The 24,292-nt window shown below is 41.3% G+C and overlaps 1 protein-coding gene across 1 annotated transcript in view; it reads left to right on the top strand.

Moving 5' to 3' along the window:
- Positions 1-20,311, top strand: part of KBTBD12 (kelch repeat and BTB domain containing 12) — a 39,600-nt gene extending 19,289 nt beyond the window's left edge. Inside the window, exons 5-6 of the mRNA XM_036391121.2 lie at positions 6,563-6,760; positions 19,063-20,311. Of these exons, the coding sequence (XP_036247014.1) occupies positions 6,563-6,760; positions 19,063-19,232 (368 nt within the window). The 3' untranslated portion in view covers positions 19,233-20,311. The remainder of the gene's footprint in view (positions 1-6,562; positions 6,761-19,062) is intronic.
- Positions 20,312-24,292: the final 3,981 nt, after the last annotated feature.

Here is a 24,292-nt window from a genome sequence, read left to right as displayed (position 1 = left end):
GAACAAGAAAGAGCAGATGCTTGCAGCCTCCTGGAGTATTATGATGTTACTCTGTATGGGCAGACACCTGAAGCTTTCTGACGTGGTATGGTGTTACTGTGTATGGGTTGAAGCCTTCTCAAATTGTGTGGGGATACTCTGTGTATGGTGGCTGTCTTAGCTGTGATAGGTCATAAGTTGTTCTCATGTAGTGGCCTCAGAGATAGCTCAGGCATAATGTCTAAGCTTTTGTGCTCGAGGTGAGAGAGAGGCTTTTGCTGAGTCCCTGCTCCCTAATCCTAATGGGAGTTTCTCATGGTGGAGTGTGTGTGCACCGAACTTGCACATCTGACAGGCTCCTGTGCAGCCCCAGTCAGGGGACACTCTGTGAAGGGGCCCTTCAGAAGCATAGAATGGCACTGCTGGATTCTCACAGGAATCCTTTGCCATTCTTGTTCCTTTTGGGGTGCATCATCTCCATGGGCATCCTGTAGTCAGCTAAGGAGATCCATGGGGGCTGCTGGAGGCAGAGGAAGGAAAGGAAGGGAGGCAAGGTGGAAACAGGTAAATGCAAGATATCTTCTGTATGCCTGAAGGACCACACCCTGCTTCCCAGGAATAAAAAAAATGGAATAAAGAGATTGTGCCCAGCTAGAACTTAGTGATGCAGAGAGAGATGATTTCTTTCAAGCAAGTCTTGAAAGCAAAGTCCTTAAATGAAGTAAAGTTGTCAGCTCTTTCCAGCAGGATCTCTTACCCAGGTGTCAGCACATTGAGGGACTCTAGAGCACAGATGAAAAATTGCAGAGAAAGTTGATCTTCTCTAATGTCTGTGATGTATAAATGCAATTTCTATCATAAATATGAAGCAAAAAGAATTGATGGACTATTAGCTTTGAATAAGGTGAAGCAGCAGACTCTTTGATAGACAAGTTTAATTTTTGCTGTCATCCATGTAGGTGGAAATCTGTAGTAAGTAGTCTGCTGATGGCAGTTGTGTTAAGATCACTTTATTCTCACCCAGATCAGAATCTGATGCTTAGCCTTTGAAGTGTTAATTTCTGAAAAGTCCTATTGGCACAGCACAGAGTATGCAGTCACTGTACAAAAACCCTTCCCAGACTAATTGCCAGCTCCAACGTGTAAAACCATAATGACTTAAATGGAATTATTGTGGAGTCAAGCTGATGGAAGGAAAAGGAGAAGTAGATCAGAGTTTTTGGTCTGAGAAGTAGCATTGTTCAAGAACCTGTACCGTGTGTCTTAATCAGCAGTCCTGCACCGTAATTGTCTGTTTGTTGTGCAATGTTCCTAGAGACTCATGCTATTTATACACCATACATAATCCTCATAAGTAAATGAACAGCATTTCCTAAGGCTCAAAATCCTTTCTCCTATTCATCTCTTTTCACTGGTCTCAGCTCTTTCTCTCCATATTTTCCCAGGAGCATAACTATATTTGTTGGAAAGCCCAAGAAAGAGCAGTATTGTGTTCTTAATGACAGAGGCAATTGAGACACTTTTGGAAGAAAACCAGATGGGAGGGCTCTATTTAAGGTCATGCATTTTAATCTCTCACTTTAAAAAATATCCTTTCCAGCTACTTCTCTGAAAACTTATCACAGCCAACATACAAATTAGGAAAATTTATCCAAATGAATCCATTTGAATGCCATATTCATTACTTCTGTTAAAACACACTCAGTAGAACTAGTGTCTCTGAAATACAGGTCACTGGTAAAAAAAAAAAGCTGTATCACTATGACAGCTTCAACCATGTGTTGCTTTTATGCTGTATAATTCCTGCTTTATAAATGATAATGCATTGAAGGCCTTAGCTGAGAAATCCTATTTGGGAAGATTTAGGAACCAAAGAATTTTTGTTTATCCTCCTCAGACTGGCATCCTACCTCTTACAATTTGGGTTTTTTCCCCTGGGCTCTTGCTGAAAGCTTCTTTTAGAAGATTTAAACAGTTAAATGAGGTTCAATTAAATACTGAACGTCTTGATCAAAAATACTTATTTGAATATGTACTTTGGGGTCTCTCTGGAAAAGAAAGTGTGTGTAGGAGGAGCTGGAAGGAAACATTTTAGCTTTCATGCTTGAATATTAACTGTGCATTTGAAAAACACTTTCTTTTAAAATAAACATGTCTATTTATAAATATGCTTTGGACTTCTGACAAGTAGCAGCTTATGGGTCTGATTCTGAGCTTTTGTACCTGTGCAACAGCCTCCAAAGTGTCCATGTGCAGGAAGGAACAAAAACAGGCAGATAAATTGGTCTGGTAGATGAGATTGAAACTGCTTTCTACACACTTAATTATTTCAAAGGAAGTCAAAAAAGGCATTTTATGAGAAAAGAAGCTGAAACTGAAACATTGACCATGCTTAGGAAGACAATCTGATTTTTCAGCCCTGCTTCTAATCAATCTTATGCTCTTGTGTCTTCTACAAGCTGCATTACCTCATCTGCTGTGCTCTGGGTTAGCAAAGGATGAGAGTGCTTCTGGGTTTCACCTTTGGAAGTGCCTGCCAGGGCTGCTTTATGGCTCCCTCATTTCTCTGCCATCCAGCCCTGCTTAGCAGAGGATGGGAGAGAAATAGAACTGCTGAGACTCAGCTTGAGTGCTGGTAATGAAGGGAAATGTTACATAAGAGATTAGCACTATTAAATTCATTGTGGATTCCAGAGATCAATTTAATAATTAATTACTTTACAGGACACAAATCTTGGATTTCATTTGCTTGTTGAAGAATTCCTTTTTTTTTTAAACTCATTTCCCAGGTTCCTTTGATAAAAATTCAAAGAGGCACTACTAAGAGCACATATTGCTTGCTATTGTGATCTGAGGGCTCAGTTATAGGATAAAAAAATAACACTGTCAGTACCCTGAGGGCACTAACAACTCTTGATCATCCTGAGCAGCATCACCTGGGGCCCCCACCCACCCCTTCTGCCCACAGGTCCAGGAGCATCAGTTAAACACAGGCCTGATGACCCAAACCCCTATGCTCTTTTCTGCACCCTGCCTGAACTCCCTAAATGTCAGCCCCATCTCATGTGGAGGCTCCTGTAGGAGCAGAGCACCAGCTCAGTTTTTCAGCTGCTCTATCCAGAGAACCTGAGATAAAGACAATCTTTGTGGTCTTAACTATAGTTCCCTGTGTCTCCACTTGGATTTGTGGTGGCTTCATAAAAATGAATGAAGAAGCCAGTGGCTTCTGGATGATGTGAATTGTTGAATGATGGAGCACAAAGTGGCCAGAGTTGTCTGACACAGCAAGGGGGTTTTTCTGCCAATTTGAAATTTCACATGGTATATACATTATAGATTATGAATAGGTTAATGTGAGATTCCTCCACTTGGCTGTAGATGTGAATTGTTTTAAATTTGAGACTTTTTTTTGTTGTTGGTTTTTGTATTCAGTTCTTTGGAAAGAGTCCTGAGATATCCATTTCCATAGAGGAAAAAATGTACTTTCTCACAGGAGTAATTCTCAACCACTGCATCTGGGAACACAGAAAAACTGTGCTCAGAGAGCCTGATATCCTCAGTTCCTTTGTTAGTGACCTGTCAGTGTTAACATTGCTTTAAGAGAGGACGTTGAAGTTCATGATTTCTTGTTTTCCATAATGCTCTTCTTCTAAGCTTGAAAATTAAATTTTACTTGCCTCTGATTTTTCCTTCTTCCTTTCTATTTGCTGAGAACTTAGTTTTGCTATTGTAAATTGAATATTAAATTGGATTTAGCTGAAATAGCTGTTCAGGGTTTGAATAAAATGGAAATGTTTTGTACCTTCAGGACTGTCTCTGATAAAGACAGGATTAAAAGAGGTTAGATATAAGTTGCTTAAACTACCCCATGAAGGTTTCATAAATGCTTGAAAACATGTAGTAGCTCTGAAATTTTTGAAAAGATGCATCAGTAGCTCCTGGAAAACTACTTTTCTAATAACTATACAGGAAAAATATTTGGTGGGAGGTCCCCTAGACTGGCAGCTGAATGCCTTCATTAAAAGGTAATGGTTGTGAGGTTTTTTTGCAAAAAGTCACTGACTGCTTTGTCAGTTTTGTACCTGATTATTTGTGTTCTTTCTGAAGTTACCTTGCCCCACAGTTACTCTATTTAGAAAATGGCAATAAAAATGCAGTAAGAAATAAACAGCTATTATGCTTTGAGAGAAGTTCAGGGCCATTTTGTTCACCTCCCCCTCCCTGCTTGAAATCATAAGGCAATCAGCTGAGTTATTGGTTTCTGACATGCTGCATGCTTTCCCTAACTGGTACCATTTATTCCTCTGATTGAACAAGAACCTCTTTCATTTTTCACAGGAAGACTTTCCTTTTGGGTGAGTGCATATTCTTCAGTGGGGTACAGTAACAACTGGGCTAATTTAAAAATATCTAGCTTGACAACCAGCAGCCATCTGTCTTTGGCACCACAAAGATGTATTTTGAAAGGGTCAATTTATTCTGTGGGGAGTTCTAATATTATTGGTTCCCAGTTAAAACTGCCTTGAGAATCTCTCTGCATTACACTGCAGTCTGTGGACTGTACGTAAACTGGTGGCAAATTGTTTTCATGCTGTATTCTATGACTCTGCCAATGGAGCTGTATAATCAGATACCATATGAGATAAGCAATCAATTAAATAGCCTTATCAGTTAAAAAATTTGATTAGCTTTTAAAATTTTTCTTGATAAATTTAGGAGAATATTGTCCTGTCCTAAGAGTGGCGCCTCTCTAATGAGGCATTAAGGAGTAGAGGAAAAGGCTGCACAGGAGAGGATAATGCTTCTGGTGTAAAGAACAACACAGTAAGTAAATGTCTGAATTCTGAAATGCCCCAAGGAATAGCTCAGTGAGCCTTCATCATGAGAAAGGGAAGCATCCCCCTGCTGAGCCTTTTTGACAAGGAAATGATTAGCAAAATCCCATGACCACAGTTAATCTCTACCTCAGCTCTCAGGTGCATCAAGCCTCAGAGGAGGAGCCCATCAGAGCAAATGCTGCTTTAATTGAGGGTGTTAACACTGAACACATTTCAGTGCCAGCCCTGTGTTAGCACACACTAAGGGGTATCTAATACAAACTGCAAGGACCTTGCTGGTGGGTATTGGGGCAAGTAAAGGTTCCCTGGGCTGGAAAAGGAGATGAAAACCAAACTCGGTGAAGGTTTTAAATTTCAAATATTGAATGGAATAAAATACTGTTAATTTCAGCCAGAGGAGAACTTCCTGCTGATGATAATGGACACTGAATTTTATTCTAATTTTTCTGCTCTGATGCAGGTTTAGCTGATTTTTATATTTGCCTGACTCTAAAATGCAAATCAGGAACACAGTGCTAGCAAATTTGGAGCATTGCAGTCCCCATTTATAGGGAGCTTCCTCTTCCAAATACTTTTGGAGAATGCACAAGAGATTTAAAAAATAACACAGTCCATTTTAAGAGGTAGATGGAAAATCATATGCAAGTAAAACTTGGAGCAATAGGGGCTCATTTCTCTGACAGACCAGCTTAACAGCACTAGGGACAATATATTTTAAAAGCAGCTGAACCAGCACAGGTTGCACTTGCAGTCTTTTCCCTTTGCATATGCAAGGGCATAATTACATGCTTACAATGCATTTTGGATTTGCACAATTGAGCAGCCCTACACGTGTATCTGGAATGCCAGCCTCCATGTGGAAATGGTTTGCCTATTGCAGCCATTTCATGTTTAAAAGTAGCCACAAACACACACATGCACAAAAGAACTCCATCAGTGCTCATTACAGGGTATTGTGTCCATTGGCACAGATGGAAAACCTGCATGGGGAGGATGTCAGCATATTAATTCCTGAGAACCAAAGGCTGTAAATTCAAAATGCGGATTTGATCACTGGAAAGGATTTGGAAAGGCAGAGTTTGCAAAGTACTGTCACTGTTTCCAGTGTGCTGTTAGGCACAGGGTCTCAGGTACACCTGTGGGCTGTCCCAGCAAAAGGAAACTGGGATCTGTTTCAATCCTGCATGCTGACTTCAAGCACCCTAATTAGCCACTCAACAGTAGGGCTTGTTGCTAATAACTCAGCTGGCTCTCCTGTGTGTTGAATGGGTTTGTTACTGGAATTTTATTTGCTTTAAGTAGTAAGTGAAATTTGGAATAAGATATAGGTATAATATTTATTGAGGAGAACTAACCAAGAAATGCAAATAATTGCTAGTAATGTGTGAGAGTCAAATCCAACAACAGTATCTGAAAAATAGGTTTTGATCCATTACAATTTGTCCAGCAAATAGAAAAAATAATTATGACAATTTTTACCATATGGGAAGAAAACAGAACAAAATACCTTTGTGTTTTGAAGACATTCTGCTTGTCCTTCCTTTGACATGAGACTTCAGAAGGGCTCTTGCTTTGGTGTCTGTGGATAACGTGCTGTAGCTTCTGCTTTGTGTTCTCTCACAAACTTCTGAAGCTGCAAAGAGGAAAGAGTGGGAAATGAGAAGATGCAAACAGAAAATGCAGCCAGCAATGTATTTCACAGCAGAACGTGGGACTGTTACATTTCACCTTTGTATCTTTTGCAGGAGGAATTGGGTGCCTTGGTTATGACAGAGGACAGACACGGAAATGTCTTGATGCAGTGGAGATTTATAACCCTGATGGAGACTTTTGGAGGGATGGACCCCCGATGCCTTCTCCCCTCCTCTCCTTACGAACCAACTCCACCAGTGCAGGCTGCGTGGAAGGGAAGCTGTACCTCTGTGGAGGATTTCATGGAGCAGGTACTAAAATGAGTCCAGCATTCTATGTGTAGTTAAAATCAGTTTCACTGGGCACAGACTGACCTGATGAGTGATCAGCCCTATCAGATGGCACTGGCATGCCCTGGAGTCATAGACCTGATTCTGCACTTTGGACTGCCCCCTCCTAATGTCAACATGAATTGGGTTCTGTTTGACTTTTGCTTTTTCCCTTAACAAAACACAAAAATTTAAGGATGTTTCTGATCTGTTTCTAAACCTGTCCAAATCTAAAACCTCAGCAGAATTATTCTGGATTTACATTTAGAGTTACAGAAATGAGGAGCTTACTGTTTTATGGACATTAGAGAACTTGGGCATATTTGTTGAAGATTAAGGCCCTGTCCATCAGTCCTTAGCTATGTTATCTCACACTGTCTGCTTACTTACACGCTTTTTGTAATCAATGTTGAAAAATCTTGTGTACTTAATGAGGACCCTGGGTTGGGAACTGAGATACAAAAAGACTGAAGCTCCAGATCTGGTGATTTTAAATAATCTTAGCCCCAGGGACACCTTTCTTCTTTTAAGTCTTTTTCCTTCCAACTTTGCTTAGCTTTATCTAGATCTCCAGTGCATATAACCTATTTTTTTTCATTATAAATGCAAAGGATTGCAAAACAAGCACACTTAAAAGATTCTGCTACATACAGCTGCCACCCCAAATTCCTTTCTAGGAGAAAGCAATAGCACAGATAGCAAGAGCAGTTATCCACTGCTAATAAATATGATGTCAGCCTCACTGTTGACCAGGAATAGTGGTATCACTGGGAGACCTGTCCTTCTCATTACAGTTTTACTTGTTTAACAACCTCTAAACTTAAATCTACTCTTATTTTAGAATGATGATTTTCATCAGCTAGTTCACAACTTGCCTCCTGCTTTCATTTGCTACTGTTTGAGGAAGCTGCTTCCTGAAAAGAATTGTTCGGCGTGTTCTCATGTCATCTCTTATGGAAGTTCTGTGACGTCAGAGAAATTTTGCTTATCACAAATCTGTGTTTCCATAGCAAACCTTGTGCCATTCTAGTTGTGTTTTTTCTCAGCAACATTATGAAAGAGCCTAAAGTTAGTGGGTAAAAATTTCAAAAGGCTAATCATGGGAAGTGGTTGAGTCACCATCCCTGGAGGGAGATAAAAGATGTGTGGATGAGGAGCTTGGGTACGTGGTTTAGTGGTGGGCTTGGCAGTGCTGGGTTAATGGTTGGACTGGATGATCTTAAAGGTCTTTTTCACCCTAAACAATTTGATGACTCTATGATCATTAACAGTGAAAAATGAAGCAATTTTTTCCAGATGACTAACAGATTAATAAGAGATTTTCTGACTAGTGTAACTTCAGAGCCATAAAAAACACTTTCTGTACAATGCCACCACATTCTGTCACTGAGTCATGTACAGAGTGTGGTTGTTCTGGGAGAGGCTGAAAGTCCTCCTGTGGATTTCAAGAAGGCTGTCTTTTGTATACTTGTATAATGCCAGCTCAATGGGGTCCTGATTCCTCCTCTACTATTGCAATCCGTATCATTATGTATAGAACTCCTTTGTACTAATAGTGTTATTTAGATTGGAAAACAAGAGGTCAAAGATAGAAAATGCCAGTTTTGCAGTTACCTGTGCAACCTGAATTCTGACCCCCTACGTGTGCATTCTGTGCACCAGTACAGAAGTAGTGTGTAGCTGTGCTGCTAGGCAGTTATTAACAAGGCAGCCAAAATAAGAGTCTCACTGTCAAATCAAGTGTAACCACATAGTTTAGGAGTTGAGAGGAACCTGTGCCTTAAACACAGGCTTCTTAATGTGACTTTGAAGCTAGTACAGGAAAAGGGCTTTCTAAGTGGTCACAGCAATAACAGCTTCTGGCTACAGCATCAAGACAAGGATGGGCAGAGGCCGTGAGCTGAGGGTGGAGATGTCACCTGGCTGGCCTCTCTCCCTGGCCACATGTTCTCTGCATGCTGGAAAGGGCTCTTGCCTGATGAAGAGAGGGTTATTACTGCCACTTGGGAGCTTGGAGAGGGTGACTTGACCCTGCACTTTCACAATTACAGCTGCTCAGCAGCTTCAAGGTACAGAACAGCATGTGCTTCTGCTGCTTTAGTAGAAGATAGTACTATTTTAGAATGTGTTTGTTTGGTTTTGGTCTTTGGACTTCTTTGGGCATGTCACTTTGGTTTTTGTGAGGGATGTGACTGAAAGAGGATATTCCAATTTTACAAAACATAGTAATTTATTTTCATCCAGCTTGTTCCAAGAACTCCAACTGGAAGCACAGCTGTAGTCTTTGGGTTTTCTGCCTGCTGAATGCCAAAGGACTGCTGTGATCATTCAAGAATAAGCACAGCAAAGAAAAAAAAAAAGGAAAATAAGCCAAAATCACTGCTGCAATTGAAGTCTTAGCCTATAGGGCTGAAATTAACCTCCTGTATAGTATAGATCTGTCCCAGTCTCTTCAGCCTTCACTTGCCTTTCCATTTGCTTAAACCCACTCTTGATCCAGCAGGAAGTTGACCTGGCAAAGACATTGTTTCATGTTAATTTTTGACTGGAATGTGTCATGCTCTCTATGCTTTCCTTCATGTGTATGGACCCAAGTGGATCATTAGAGCCCAGAGATGCTGTAACCAAAGCTGAAAAGCAGTTGTTAACTGCTTAAAGGGCCCTAAATTTGGAAGACAGGATAAGTACTGCTCACCTACCATCTTTTCTGAGTCCCATGTGACAACTGAAGTTTTGTGATGGCAGAATTCCCATTCCATATGTATTGCCTGTCACAAGTCCTTGTCTGCCTGAAGGGAAGACAAATGATGCAGCCTAACATCATTCCCAGGAGAAAATGAAGAAAAACTGCAGCTACTCTAGAGGGAAGCCAGCTTGGCCAGATGACAGTAGCAATAGGAGTCCTTCTAGCAGATGAGTGAACTCCAAAGTGTGTTCAAGCTCCCTCTGAACTGCAAGGAATATTTTTCAATGTTGAGATATCTTGGTAATGCTCGTAAGGTTTCCCCTGCTGAGGCTTGCTCAAGTTGGAAGCTTGTTCCAAGCTGGCCATGGAAGAGGAAAGGGGATTAATTCAGCTGAAGCTCAGACACTTCTCTGCAGTGCCTACACGAAGACCTTGGTAACCCTGGGCTCCCTGCAGCAGATGGAGAACCACAGACACTTCAGAGGGAGATTCAGATCCTTGGTGCCTTTATATCTGCTCTGAAGGAGCAGAAAGAAATTCAGAATTCAGAGGAGCTCTCCTTCTCTTAAAGCTTCATGTTTAAATCAGGATGTGAGGGATTCTAACTTGGCTTACCTAGGGCAAACACATCAGAACTTGGTGTCTGGTTTGATGGTGTAAACATCTGAGAGACCTCTGTATTATTACCATTAGCTGATTAAGGTGTGTTTTTACAGCTATAAGTACCCAAAAACCACACTTCTTGTTTTGAATCTGTCTCCTCCTTAGTGAGACTTGTAAAACTTCATCTGTTGTCCAGTTGTTTATAAAAATTAGCCCATTTTCTTCTAAAGCTTCTATGGTAAACAGGAGCCATTAACCCGCTTGTCTAGGCTCCAGCTCATGAAGCCTTGTGTCACAAATGTAATTTTCTAGCACTGTTATGGCATTCATCAAGATAATCACACATGTTTTAATTTTTTTTCATTAGTTTATAGTTCAGTGCAGAGTGAAAACATTATCCCAAGTATGAATACTCAGCAGGACTCAGTGTGCAACAGCCAGCCAGATTTCTGCTAAAATACTGCCACAATTCCTGCTGTAACTGTGGATTTTAAACCAGCCTTTGCAGCCTGGCTGTACAGTGTTCTTGTTGATGTGTTTTATTTTCTTTTCATTGAACAAAAACCTGTCAAGCTGCACAGGTTGACAGCTACTGACATCAGCCTGTGCCCAGCAGAAGCAGCCTCATTAGTGAGGCTCCCTGATGGAGGGGGGAGCAGTTCTTCAGGTATGCAGGATTACATCCTTATAAAATGCCTGCCAGATCAGGTTCCCTTTCTTTTTGACTGCTTCTGAGCATTAGAAATGTTTTTCTGGTGAGAGTAATAAAAAATAAAGGTGTGTGCTTGCTTACTGGGACCATGTCATCTACTGTCATTGTCACTTGTAGTCTGTATCTGGTGGCTGGGGATTGTAGCTTTAGTTTCAGGCTATAGGTGTTGGTCCAGCTGTCTGGGAACTGAAACCCAGAGCTGAGTTATTGTTGTTTTGGTTTTTTTTTTAATTCAAAGCATCCTGGCTGTATCAGCAGTAGTGTGGCCAGCAGGACCAGGGCAGTGATTGTGCCCCTGTACTGGGCACTGCTGAGGCCACAGCTCAAATCCTGGGTTCAGTTTTGGGCCCCTCACTACACAAAGACATTGAGGGGCTGGAGTGTGTCCAGAGAAGGGTGAGGGAGCTGGGGAAGGGCTGGAGCACAAACCTCCTCGGGACTGGCTGGGGGTGTTTAGCTGGAGAAAAGGAGGCTCAGGGGGGAGCTTATGGATCTGAAAGGAGATTGTAGCCAGGGCGGGGGGGGGTCAGTCTCTTCTCCCAGGTGTAACATGTGACAGGACAAGAGGAATCAGCCTCAAGTTGCACCTGGGAAGGTTTAGATTGGATATTAAGGAAAATTTCTTCACTAAAAGCACTGTCAAGCACCGGAATGGGCTGCCTAGGTCAGTGGTGGAATCACCATTCCTGGAGGTGTTTAAAAGCCATGTAGTTGTGGCACTGAGGGAAGTGAGTTAGGGGTAGCTTGACAGTGCTGAGTTAATGGTTGGACTTGGTGATCTTAGAGGCCTTTTCCAAATGAAATAATTCTATGATGTTAATTAAAATGCCACCTTTACTGTGATACTGCCATCCATGTGACATCAGCTGATCTGTAAAGTACAGGTACAAGCACCTCAATGCAAATTATGAAATGTTTAATAGATCTGCTCTTAGCAGTACATATCCCCTGAAAGGTCTCATAATTTCATCAGGTAATGGGGCTTTTTGTGGAACTGTCTGTCTCTGAACTGGCAGTTTTGCCATCTCCCTCCTGTGTAGCTTAGAGCAGAGGAGGTGAATGTACTTCCCTAACATGTATGTTGAAAATTTCTGTAATGTGTGTAGTTTCATGTGGTACCAGAGCTGCTGAATCCAGTTTTATTTACTTACTCATATCAAGTAGAAATAAATTTTTCTCTTGAATAGTGTTACAGCCAGAGAAGGGGAGAAATATCTATGAAATAGACATGCAAGAATCTTAATTATTTTGTGCTTGCAACTGTTACCCAGGATAGGTGACAGTGATACAGAGTCCTACTACTTGTGTTAATTTTGATTCTTAAAAAAAAAATCAAAACAAACAGCCAAAAACTTACACTGGATTAATTTTCTAGTCTATTCTTCCTCATTTACATAATCTGCAATCCATGCATTGGAATAGAAGCAGCTCTGCTTGCAGCTGTGCAGAACTGTGTAGTAGTTACTATATTCCAGCTGAGCTAATGAGTTTTTATCTCCACACTGCCCACTCCTAATAGCAGACTAACTTAATAGTTATTTATTTTGACTAATCTCCCATGGAAGCTGTTCCCCTTAGTCTCCTCCATTATGTGATTTAGATGGAGAATCATTCTAGTGCTTGTTTTTTATTATAGTGGTTATGGAACATTACTGGAATTAAATATAGACATATTAAGGAGTCTGGCACAGTAAATACTGCACTTGTGAAGCTTGGGGGTTGAGAGATTGGAACAAAACCTGGTTCTCCAGCACCTTCCCATGTTCCCAGCTAAATAAAGCAGAGGTTCAAACCCCGGGCTGCTTATCTGCAGCACTGTTTGTTTCCCTCTGTTAAAATTTAGTGTGCACAGATGAATAATTAAAGTTCTCCTGCCCACAGTTGTTGCCGTTAGAATAAATATTCCCACCAATGGAAGAGATCCAGGGCCCTTGCCTTTTGCTCAGCACAGGGCTCTGCTCAGGGCTGCAGGCACTGCCATGGCTCTGCAGCTCACAGCCACATCCACCCCAAAAAATGCAGCTTGACCTTTCACCAAATTCTCCCCCAGCACCAGCATGAGCTGCTGCCACTGGGAGAGACCTCTGCAAATGCTGCCTGCCCAGGGAGGGCTGCTCATCTACCCTGCTCATTAGCTGGAAATGTGCTGCCATAAATGAGGCCAAATCAGGTCAGGGGAATTGCTGGGCAGCAGCACCTGCTCATTTCACATCTAAATTTGACCTTCTCACTCTCTGGAAGTGGTATTAGCTATTCAGTCCTGCTTCTTACTGAGGCTCATATATTGTTTATAAAGGATTAATGAATGATTAATAGATATTTTAATGCATTTTAATTAATTGCTGAAAAGGTCAATAGGTTGTTTAGAAACATGGCTTGTAGCCATGTATGACATCAACTGTGTTCAAAACTGTCATGCACAGTCTAAACATGTTTTATATCTTCTATAAATTATATATGAACCTATTGTAAGGCATTTAGAAACAGTATTTCAGGATGGGCTGAGCCAAACAGTTCTTACTCTGATTTGCTGTTTTTACTCATGTAAATTCATATTGCATTGACTCTCTGCCTCTGTAACCTGTGATCCTGCTATCCCCTGCTTGTAAGCCTGTGCCTGAAAGAGGTCTTGGCCATGAAGAGCAGGCAAAATCTGGAAAGATTTTAAAAGCTTGAGCAGCTGGGTCAGTCCCAAGGATAAGCAACTGAATTAGGAGCTCCCTTCTGTAGACCAGCCCATTCTTTATAGATATATTTAATTTTAGTATCCATTGATTTGTGAGTGAATGGGTGGCTTGTGAATCTATGGTCCTGAAGAATTGCAGAGCAGATCAGGATGAGAGAGGACCTATCTATGAGAAGGAATATCTTACCTTACTCCATGCAGGTGCTGGGCAAACAGCAAGCTGCCACAGTGGTGGATTGAAGCCCCCACCTTCCTCCCAGCTTTGGGTGTGTCTGGTGGCATACACCTGGCCAGCCTTAAACAGCCCAGCCAAGCTCCCTCTCCTGTGGATTCTCTGCCTGCTCCTGCCCACAGGCACAGATGATGGATGGCCCTGACCTCCTGAGGGTGCTGCCTGTGTCTCACTGGTGGAGATAGGGAGCACCTCACACACAAATGGGATTGAAGGCCACAGACTTGATGAACTTATTATTTTTCCTACTGCAAATGAGGAGCCAGGACATCTGGTAGTAATGATCTAAATGCACTTCTATCCCATTGCAACACAAATATGAATTCCCAGGTCACCTAACTCCACCTCATGTAATTATGGAAGCAGCTATTAGTGGTGAGGAAGATAAGTAGCAGAGGCTAGTCCCATGTGTTTGAAATCATTCTCTGGTACAGATAATGGCATGAAAAAGCAGGTACAAACCAGCGCTGGAGGCTGAGCTGCTCCAAGGCAGCTCTGGGTGGCTGTTTGGTGTCAAGAACTGGGCAAACAAGTGAAAGAAACACCTGAGTAAATATTTCAAGGACTGTTGAATTGGCAAGCACCTTGTGATATTCAGGTGCTTTTTTCTATGACAGGAGCAGAGCAGACAGCAGTCCAACTGCCACAGGTTTGGTGTCTTTTTTGAAAAAAAGTATTTATATAAATTGATCTATGGCAAAAGAATACAGCACATATTAGGAACCTTCAAACTGGAAAGGAAAAAAATGTATCAGCCTGAGAACCACCATCAGGAGGAGCTCAGACAAGTGGCTTGTGTGAGGATGTCCTGGGGCACAGAGCTCCAGGACAGATGGGACACTGAGGCTTTTCCCAGCACACAAGGTGGCCCTGCTCTGGGTGAAGTTGCTGAGGTGCTGCTGGCCACCTAACAGCGTGTCAGTGTGGCTCTGTCACTGCTAGAAGGCAGGGGAACTTGTCCCAGAATGCTTTTTTTGTTGTTGTTATCTTTGCTCTGCACTGATGCAGAGGCATCGTGACTTGTGGCTGGGCACCTGCTCTCACTGTCTCCACCACTCTGCTTCCTCATTCCTGTGCTGGAGGAAATCTCCCAGCTGATATCAATGGGCTTCTGCAAGAAACAATGAAATATCAACCACATTTCAGCAAACTTGCCATAGATTTCACTCCAGTGAATGGAAATTCAGAATGATTTTTTTTTAAAGTTCAATCTTCTGGACAATGAGTAGACTACAGCAGAAAGAATTTATTTATCTTAGCTTACAAATGTAATAGCTGTGTGGTTAGTAGTCCTGAACAAAGTATGGATTTTCTACCTGCTAAGCATATTGCTTAATTCTTCTACATCTGCCTCCCTTGAGTCCTCCCAACTCAAAACCTGACAATTGTACCTGAATTTTCAGTTACAAATGAGAAAGAGAAAGAAAGGTCCAAAAAAGTGGTAATAAATACTATTGTCATGTGGAAAGTTGTTCTTTCATTCCCAGCCTCCAAATCAGAATTGGAATGTGGTAAAAAAAAAAATCCATCAAAACACCCACAAAGAAACAAAACCCAACAAAGCAAAAAAACCCAAAAAACAAAACAAAAAACCAACAACAACAAAACAGATGAAAGAGCAGATGAAATATTTATGTTGCCTGCAGTCATACTGTGTGTCTTTCCAAGAATCGTTCATCCTGATTTATGTTCACTCCTGATTCAAATGGCATGAGAAAACTTATGGCATAAAATGAAGTCTGGCCATATTTGGGGAGTGAGTCACAAACCTTTCCAAGAAAAAACATGATTGTGTATATGGAAGGCAGGCAATCACTTACTGAAAATTAATATTTTTGTTCTTTTTCTTTCTGCACATTCAAAGAAAAAAATAATGTGAAAAAGTGTTTTGTTTGCAGACCAGAATATAAAAGTTAATCTTAAAACTAATTTTGCTTTGACTACTGTATTTGTATATATAAAATACAGTTTTAAGAGTCATAAATTGAACATTTTCAGGTGTAATTTAAGTCTTGTCACTGGGAAGAGATGGATTTCTAGGGTCACTGTTAACCTTCAGTCTGGACTTGTACATCAAGAAGGCAAAACTCTACCCAAAGAGTTCTGACTCTTTAACACACCACAATTTCTGGTGGGGATTAAGTTATCCTGGGATTAATGATCCCTTTGCTGGTTTAGCCTCTTTCTTTCCTGTGTATGAATAAATCACTGTTTTACTGCTAGAAAAGGATCTGCATCAGGGTTAGGTTTGTACAATTGGAATAATTCTAATCTAAAGTGGTTTAAATCCTGTGCAGAAAAACACAGTGTAAGAAAGTTTCTTAAAACTTCTCATGGTTAAACAAGAGCATGCAGAAAACAATGCCTCATTTTGTAGAAAAAAAATGAGTGAAACCCTTTCATTAGGGGAGGTGATTGTCTGGTGAGGCAGAATAATGCAATGAGGACAGAGAGTTGTGTGGGGTGGCTTTTTAAAAAGTAATCTCTGCAATACAGCCAATTGCATTTTGTAGGTGTCACATGATTCTCCTGTGAGCAGAATAATCTGCTATGATCTTGCCTTTTTAAAATTGCAATTAAATAAGGCAAATCAATGAAGAAGAATTAGGAATTATTTGTACCTTCAAGTTGTTTATTGGGATTAAAGCCCAAATCCAGCATTACAGACTGGAATCAAAGCTGCTATTCTCTTTGGAAAGCACCACCTTTTCTGTTGTTTTTACCAAGAAAAAATAAGATTAAAAGAAGGCTTGAGAACTGAAGATTTTCAGCTCATTTCTCTTTTAAATAGAAAAGGTGTAATTTTTTTTTCTGAAGTATGACTATTTTGAGCAGTGCTTTGCCTCACATGAACTTTCTCATCTAAAGGCTGCTGCTTAATTTCCTTTAAACAAGATAAGACTAGAGAAGTTACTGCTTCCCTTGACTCTTTTTATCTCCCAAGGGTTAACAGTTAACTAACACTGCTTATGCTGCAAAGCAGAATTTCTAGTGTGGAACAAAACCAGTCAGAATATCCCACAGAAAAGGGAAACAAGGGACATAAAGGTTGAGAGTCACCCAGGTCAGGAAAAAACACAGCAAGGCTTGTAAGGAAGGGTTGCTGAACCTGCCTTTGATGTTTTAATTATGAATTCCTTTTCTGAAGTGTTGCAATCACTCACAGAATGTCTTGGTTCCAGCATTTGATTATTTTTCCTGTGTTTGTCTCATTTTTGTCATCATCCATGCCAAAGAAAATCCAGGCATAAAAATTTATTGCATAAAAGAGATTATCTAATAAAAAACCACAGAGACAGGAGCCTCCTGTGTCACAGCTTTGGTCTGCTTGTGCTCCTGCATTTGCCTCAGGAAAAACCTCTTCAGGGTCATACAGGAGTTTGCTGGTAGTGGCACATGTTATTTGTTTGCTCTTTTTCAGTTGTGTCTTCTCTCTTCACATGTAAATGGCTTTTTCAGCAGTTTGCTGTCTTCTGTCTTGAATGGCTGCAGTCTTCCAATGTATTATTATCCTCCTATAAAGTCTAGGTTCAATAAGCAATCCATCCTAACCTCTTTCACGAAAAGGAATGGAACAAAGAGTGTTCAGATGAGATTCTATCCTGCAATCTTACTCAAAGCTCCTGGGGAGTAAGCTTGTGGACATCCATGAGAGTCCCAGAGGTCTGGCTTTGGACCAACAAAAATTACACCACAATAAATTGTGACATAACAGGGGGGAAATGAGAACAGGTTGTGGAAGCTGGGGCAGAAAATCTGTGCTGCCCTCCTGAATCCAGATGAAAGAGGGTGATGGTGAATGGGTGGTGAGTGGATTCCTTAGATAAGCACGACAAAAATGTGCAGAAATGTCCACAAAACTTGTGCAACATCCACAGATCTCGTGCATATTCAGGATCTGCTGAAAACAGAACTGTCCTGTATCCACTCAGCAAGGGAGCCATTCCTGGGAGGAGAAGTCTTGTTTCCATCTGACGTCCCCACATCCCAAAGCTCCTCCCTGCAGGGGAGCCTGGGGGGCTTTAAATCCCACCACACTGCATCATTATAACATCAACACCAATTTTGACCTAAACCATGCCAGCACTGTCCTGGGGGTACTCAACCCCCAGAGTTGCTGTCCCCTGGAGAAATATGTGGTCTGTTTCCAACATGAAAAACAATCTGTGTCTCTGGGTGCTCTTCTGCTTTCGTTCTTTTGCCCTTCTTCAATCCTTTAGTATCAGTTGCACATAAGGGCAGTGCCCAAACCACGAGGTGCAATTGATAGATGTGAGATAGGGCTGTTGCTGGGGGTTTGTTTGTATTAAAAAATTCCTATCCTAAGGGATAGCTGAATGGGAATCTCACTCTGGAGCCTGTAAATTTTATCCTGTCACCAGTCTATTAAGACTCAATAAAACAGCATTGAGCATTCAATGTTTCTTGCTATGATTGTTCTTATCCTGGTACCCTTGAAGTGTCTGTTCTTGGAAGTCTGAGACTTGGCTTTTAATACATCTTCCCCAAGGCTCATCTGACAACAAAGCACATGCATGTCCTCAGCTCAAAATAAGGAAAACTTAGGCTAAAGTTACTTGCTGTGAGAAAGCAACTTTAAGGTGAAAAGAAAAAGTGAGCAGAAATGAAAGATGGTTTTATTTTTAAGAAAGTTTGGCTATGAGTAACAACTGTTGCAGAGCTCAGGAACTGTTGTTAGCAAAGGAAGGGTTTGTAGTCTTGTAAGAATTTTAATATAGCACCGCTGGTTCTCTGCTTCATGGTGATTCTTTATGTTTTGTTTGTAAAAAGCTTCTTGTCTGGAGATTGGCTGTGATTTAATGGCATTCTTCTAACCTGCCTGTCCATGACAAATTCCTCAGCATTTCATTTCAGAACATCTAAAGTGCATCTAGAGCCTTGGGGGCTTTTTCTGTCTTTATTTCTCCCTAAATCACAGGATGTCCAGACTGTGCACTCAAGAAAAGCCATAGTATTGGAGTGCTTCCTGCAGCCTGAGAATAGCATCTTGGCTGGGGCAAAGAAAAGAACACACTGCATGCAGGCATGCTTGTGAACAAGAGGCAACTCTGTCTCTAAAAGATGAGCATCTGACAATTGACTGCAGGATAAACTGCCACCTGCATACTTGTACAAAGATGGAGCACTTGATGCTTTTGTCTCTGCACCTGGCACCCAGAGTGTGAGGAGTGACTGCACTGTGGAGATTTCCATCTGCACTATTTGATTTGCTGCATGTTGACAGTGTCAGTACCACAGAAATTACCTTTTTATTTCCCCTTTCAGAAAGCTCATAATAACAACTGCCCAAACCTCTTGGATCCTGTTTGACTTGCCCCCTGCTGCTGTTGCCTTTGTTTTTCAGCTCGTCATGAAGTGATCACCAAGGAGATCCTGGAGCTGGACACGTGGGAGAACCAGTGGAACGTGGTGGCCACCAACGTCCTCATGCACGACAGTTACGACGTGTGCCTCGTGGCTCGGCTGAACCCACGGGATCTGATCCCTCCTCCTCCAGATTTAGTGAACCAATAGAAGTTCAGGGGCTCTCAGTGCTTCCAGATTCTGCAGAGACTGAAGAATTTGGCGAGACAAATGCTGCATTGGCTCTGGATCACAGCTGGGTCCCACACAGAGGGAAGGGCAATATGTGCTTAAGGACATAATTGCCTTTGAGCTGTGCTTCTCTGATGATGCTTAATTTGATAGTTCTGGTGCTCTGCACTTCTGTGCTTGAAAGCCAAGGTTGTCCAGCCTTTGTGTGTGGCTCTGCATCTTCAGTCTGGCTGTGCAAGCTCCAGTGCTGGGTGAAGCCTGAGCTGCTGGGACTCTTTGCCTGACAGGCACAGTGGCAGCCCAGGGCTCAGCTCAAAGCAGGCACATGGCAGAAAGCTCTAGCCAGCGAAATCCCTCCTTTGCTGTCCATCCCACTTGGATCTACTATCTCCCCAGGAAGCTAAGAAATAGAGTAGGTCAGCTGATGAAAAACAAGTGCCAGACTGTAATTGACTGATGCAAAGGTAAAACATAGAAAAGCCTTTGTTTGAAACAAAATCCCATTAGCCAAGGTCCATTAGCCAAGAACACCAGCTCCTGCAAACACCATCTAAAGCACAGACACTACAGTCAAGACATCCTGTCTTTGCTAATAGACCTGAACCTGTGCTGGCAGAAAACTAATCCTTTGGCAGCAAATCACAAATGAGTCTTTCAGTAGGGTTGGTAGGCAGTCTCTAGCAAAGACAAGAAGAATCCTAGATTTTCACATAAATCCTATTTATTACAAAGCCTGGTATGACCAGGATCTTAGAGCTCAGTTAGGAAACTTCCCTTGAGAGATGAATAAGGGGACACCAACTAAAAAGTAATAAATGAGACCAGTTCTATGTGCATACCAGCATTGCAGCTACAGGGAGAGGAGAGATGTGCTAAACAATAAATGTTTCTATAATAGCTTTAATGGAGGCTAATAAGGCTAATTCTCTACCAACAGAATTGGTTATAATCACAGGGAAGAGGAACAATTCAAACAGTGCTTCTGAAGGCAGTGTTAGTCTTTGTAGGGCTTGAAGACAGTAGGTTAGAATGAAAATTGCTCTCCTATTTGAATTACCAACTTTGATTGAATTACCAGTAACTATTCATCAGTTCTCTGGTGCCTACCTTGCAGACAGAGAACTGGAAATCTCATGGTGCTCTTGGGCCACAGCTGTAAATGGCAGCATGCTGCAATGCAGACTGCATGCCAGAGGCCAACATAAGACTAAACTATGATATTGTGTGAGATTAATCAGAATAATCATTGCCAGCAAGAAGTGGCTTTTGATAACTACAAAAGCAGCAACAAAAGTGGAACAACAAAAAAAAAGGCAAAGAAATGAGGGAGTCCATCAGGTAGTTTACCCATAGTTACTTCCAGGATTTGTATTTTAGAGCATCTCAATTTTCTCTTTCAATCATGTTTCAGGCTGCAAAAATGCCAGCCTTTTTTGTTGCTTTTTTGACTGCAGTGCTCTGCTTATGGCAGAGAGAGATGATGATCCAAAAGCCTTTTCCCAATTTTGACTTGTGTTATTCATTAATTATTCTATAAATATCCAGTGGGAATATTAAGCTGTCATGTAAAAACTCTAAGAAGGAGGAGGACTAATTTTTCCTGATAACTCTTGTAGGACACTGAGGAATGCTCAGACAAGAAGGGATTTGAAGGGAAGAAATTAAGGAAAACACATAGAAAAGGAGTAAATCCATGAGCCTTACAGCTAATTGCTTGTCTCCCTTTGCATTTCCCATCAGCATGTGTGCCACAGCCTAAAGATGTACTCTTGTGTTTGCATAATTTCTGTATTATTCAGCCATCCTTTTTTCTTTCCATTGCTCATATAGATTATCATCTGCCTAGAACAGAGTTGTGACAACCATGAACTTCTGAACTACAAATCAGTGACCAGTTCCTAAAATCTCAACCCCTCTGGTCATCAAATGCAGTTGTAGGTGTAAGATCAAGAAGGCAAACTCTGCTTTAATAAATTTTTAACAAAATCAGTAGAAAGTTCTTCCAATCAATAACCATCCAGTACTTGAAATTCTTTGACTTTTGTTGTTACTGTGAAATAAAGGTAATTTTGTTTTAATTTCTCTACAAGGCTCTTAAGGCAGCTGGAAGCAATGCTCTTGAGCATCCATTAAGGGTTTCCTTGTGAAACATCAAATACTGCAACTGTATCTACTGATTTTTCTTTCTTATTTTTTCTTTTTCTTTTTTTTTTTTTGCCTTTTTTTTTTGTTTGTTTTTTGTGTTTGTTTTTTTTGTTTGTTTGTTTTAAATGGATTTCTTTTGATCTTTGGTCTCTGCTCTGTGGTCTATTCCTTACAGTCCTTGTGGTTTAAAGCCTGGGCTAATCTACTGGATTTCACTCCCTAAAGGACAGTCTATTTGGAATATTTCAAGGGAAGAAGGGAGATATTTGCAACCTTTTGTTAGTAATATTTGACCATGTGTGTGAAACTCAGCTGGCACACTCCAATTAAACTTTTATTCCAGTATTGAGCTGGCTGTTTCTTTCTCACTTCATATGTTTTGCTTTTAAGACAGATATTAAATGAGCTGGATAGAAGGAAAGCATATACTCTGAGAAGGTCTGTCTTGATAACTGAGGAGAGTAGTGACATTCATTTTCTATATTGGCCTTGCAATCAGTGAGCTTGAGCTGCACTGGGAGTTAACAGGGCTTTTTCCAGGGCCAAGTGACCTTCCCTCACCTGCACTGAGCATCACCTTTCCTGCTGCCCACGGGCTCTGGCTGCCAGTGGGGACCCCCACGTGTTTCTGCCCAAGTCAGAATGTCTAGCCCTATTTATCAAGCAGGGGAATGTTTGGGGTTTTTTCTGGATTAAATATCTAGAATGGGGGCACTAACTTCTTAATTGTATGTGGGCCCTATGCAGTTCCTGGGTTGTCCTTGGGATGACTAAAATTTCCAAACCAGTATTTGAAAGTGCAGCTTGTCTGAGGTAGGCAGAAGCAGAAAGCATGCTTGTTGAGAGGCATAGATCTCAACCAACATCCCTCTGAGAGTATAAGAATCTGCAGCTCTGCTATGTCCATGGGTAATCTCACATTGCTGTCAAAGTCCTTAAGAGTCTTAACTTCTTCTATGACAAAACCTGATACAAAAAAAAAAAAAAATTACAGAGTATGCATTCTCCAACCTCCCCCAAATGTGGGTTTCACTGAAATAATGTTTTTCTGCAGCCCCTTTCCATCTGAGCAGCAGTTAACTTATGTTTCATCAAGGCTGAATTTACATCATCCATAACTCTAAAATGCAAGCAGTGCTGGAAGCTACCAGCTGTTTAAATGGGTGGGGGGTTTATGGAGCAAAAGCATATACCCCAGCTTCACATGAGGGGCTGAAGTATTTCACTGGTTCCCATACATGAAGAAAAATGTTGGAATGGTAGCTGGTTACGTGGTACAAAGGGAAAAAAGCAAAAAAGTGACATGCTACAAAAAGCTAATTGGAGCTCTCAATTTTTAACCCCAGCTAATGTTTTAATTTTGAAATTGTCCATAGATAACTGACTTCATAAAGATCCCTGCAGATTTCTCATGTCTGTTTTCATACATGTGGACAAACAGGAAACCATCAGACATCTCACTCCTCACCCTCACACAGCACTGCTGGGGTTGCTTGTCTGGGTCTCAGTCCCTGCCCACTGCAGGCAAACACACACACTGCATTTTGCATGTGTGCAATATTGAAATTTATGGGGCAGTGTCTGTATTGTGTTCCAGCAGACACACACTGCCACTCAGAAAGCCTTGATCTGCCAAATAAATATTGCCTTGGTGCACATAGAGCTGTCAGCTCTTCTACCTGCACTCCAAAATATGCTCCAGGTAAGAGGCTGAGGGAGCACCTATAAAAGAGGGTGACAATAGAGGTGGGAAGAGGTTCCAGAGTGTTACAACATGTGGTGGAGTTGGCCCTGGATCTCCTGATTCTGGTGTTTTTTTCCCTCTGCTTGACATGTGTACTGAGATCCATGATCAGTGAAAAAATAAAAGAAGCTAGAATATATTTTTTAATATTATGATATATTCATAAAGATCTATGTTGCTTTTCTGCTGATTTGGAAGATAATGGCATTCTTTTAATAAGCTGTATACCTGGTGATTGCTGTCAGCTACGGGGGTGGTCCCTTTCACTGGCTGCTCTCTTAATGGATTATGTAGCTCCTCTGAAAAGAAGTTTCATGAATCACAATGCTTTGAATCACCTGGTCAGAAATTAGTTTTTCATTTGCAAATGTCTGTAGCTCTCCCTACAGCTTTTCAAGGGGACTCTAGCTCCAGCTTCAAAGGAAAGCTATTTCACCCCCAGTTGTGCTCAGCTGGAACTAGTACATTTGCAATTTGCTATCATTTGATGTGTAGAGGTTGAAAGCAAAGGAAATATTTGGAAATGGCAAAAAATATACATAGAAAGTAGGCAGAAATACACTTTCCTTCTCTCTCAGTGAATGTCTCAGTGGGTACTGCCCTGCCTGGTGTTTCCTGGAGTGATTCACTCATCACCCCTGGCACAGGCCAGGCTGGGGCTGCATGCTGGCATTGCTGGAGGGATCCACAGTGGAGCTGTGGATCCTGACAGGCTGCTCTGCCCTGCCTAAGGAATTACCTTTAAACCTTATCTTTAAGTGTTCCACAATGTCCTATGTAGTTTGTATACATATGTATAACATTATTTTTAGAAGTTCTTTACTGACAGCAGTAAGATTCTTTTTAAAAAGCATACCTGGCAACTCTGTCTTCTGCCTAACTCATCAAAGTACTTTAAAAAAAAAAGTGTTGGTCTTTAAATAATTTGAACTATTCTGGGCTTCAAGTCAAAAAGATCCTTAAATTCCTGATGAGCTAAGGAACAAATGGGGAAATCTTTTAGTACTTCCCTGTGTCTTCTTCCTTCTCCAATTTTATGCTGGCTGTAGTGTTCTCCTCAGAAGTTTTCTCAAAAAGTTTTCTCCTCAGGGTTTTCCCAAAAGCTTTAAGCAGTCTCTTCTGTTTCTCTTCCCCTAATCCCATTTCTTCC

The sequence above is a fragment of the Molothrus ater genome, chromosome 11 (assembly GCF_012460135.2).
Source record: "Molothrus ater isolate BHLD 08-10-18 breed brown headed cowbird chromosome 11, BPBGC_Mater_1.1, whole genome shotgun sequence".
Classification (NCBI taxonomy): Eukaryota; Metazoa; Chordata; class Aves; order Passeriformes; family Icteridae; genus Molothrus; species Molothrus ater.
Note: the sequence above shows the minus strand (reverse complement) of the source record. Positions and strands in the feature narration are given on the sequence as shown.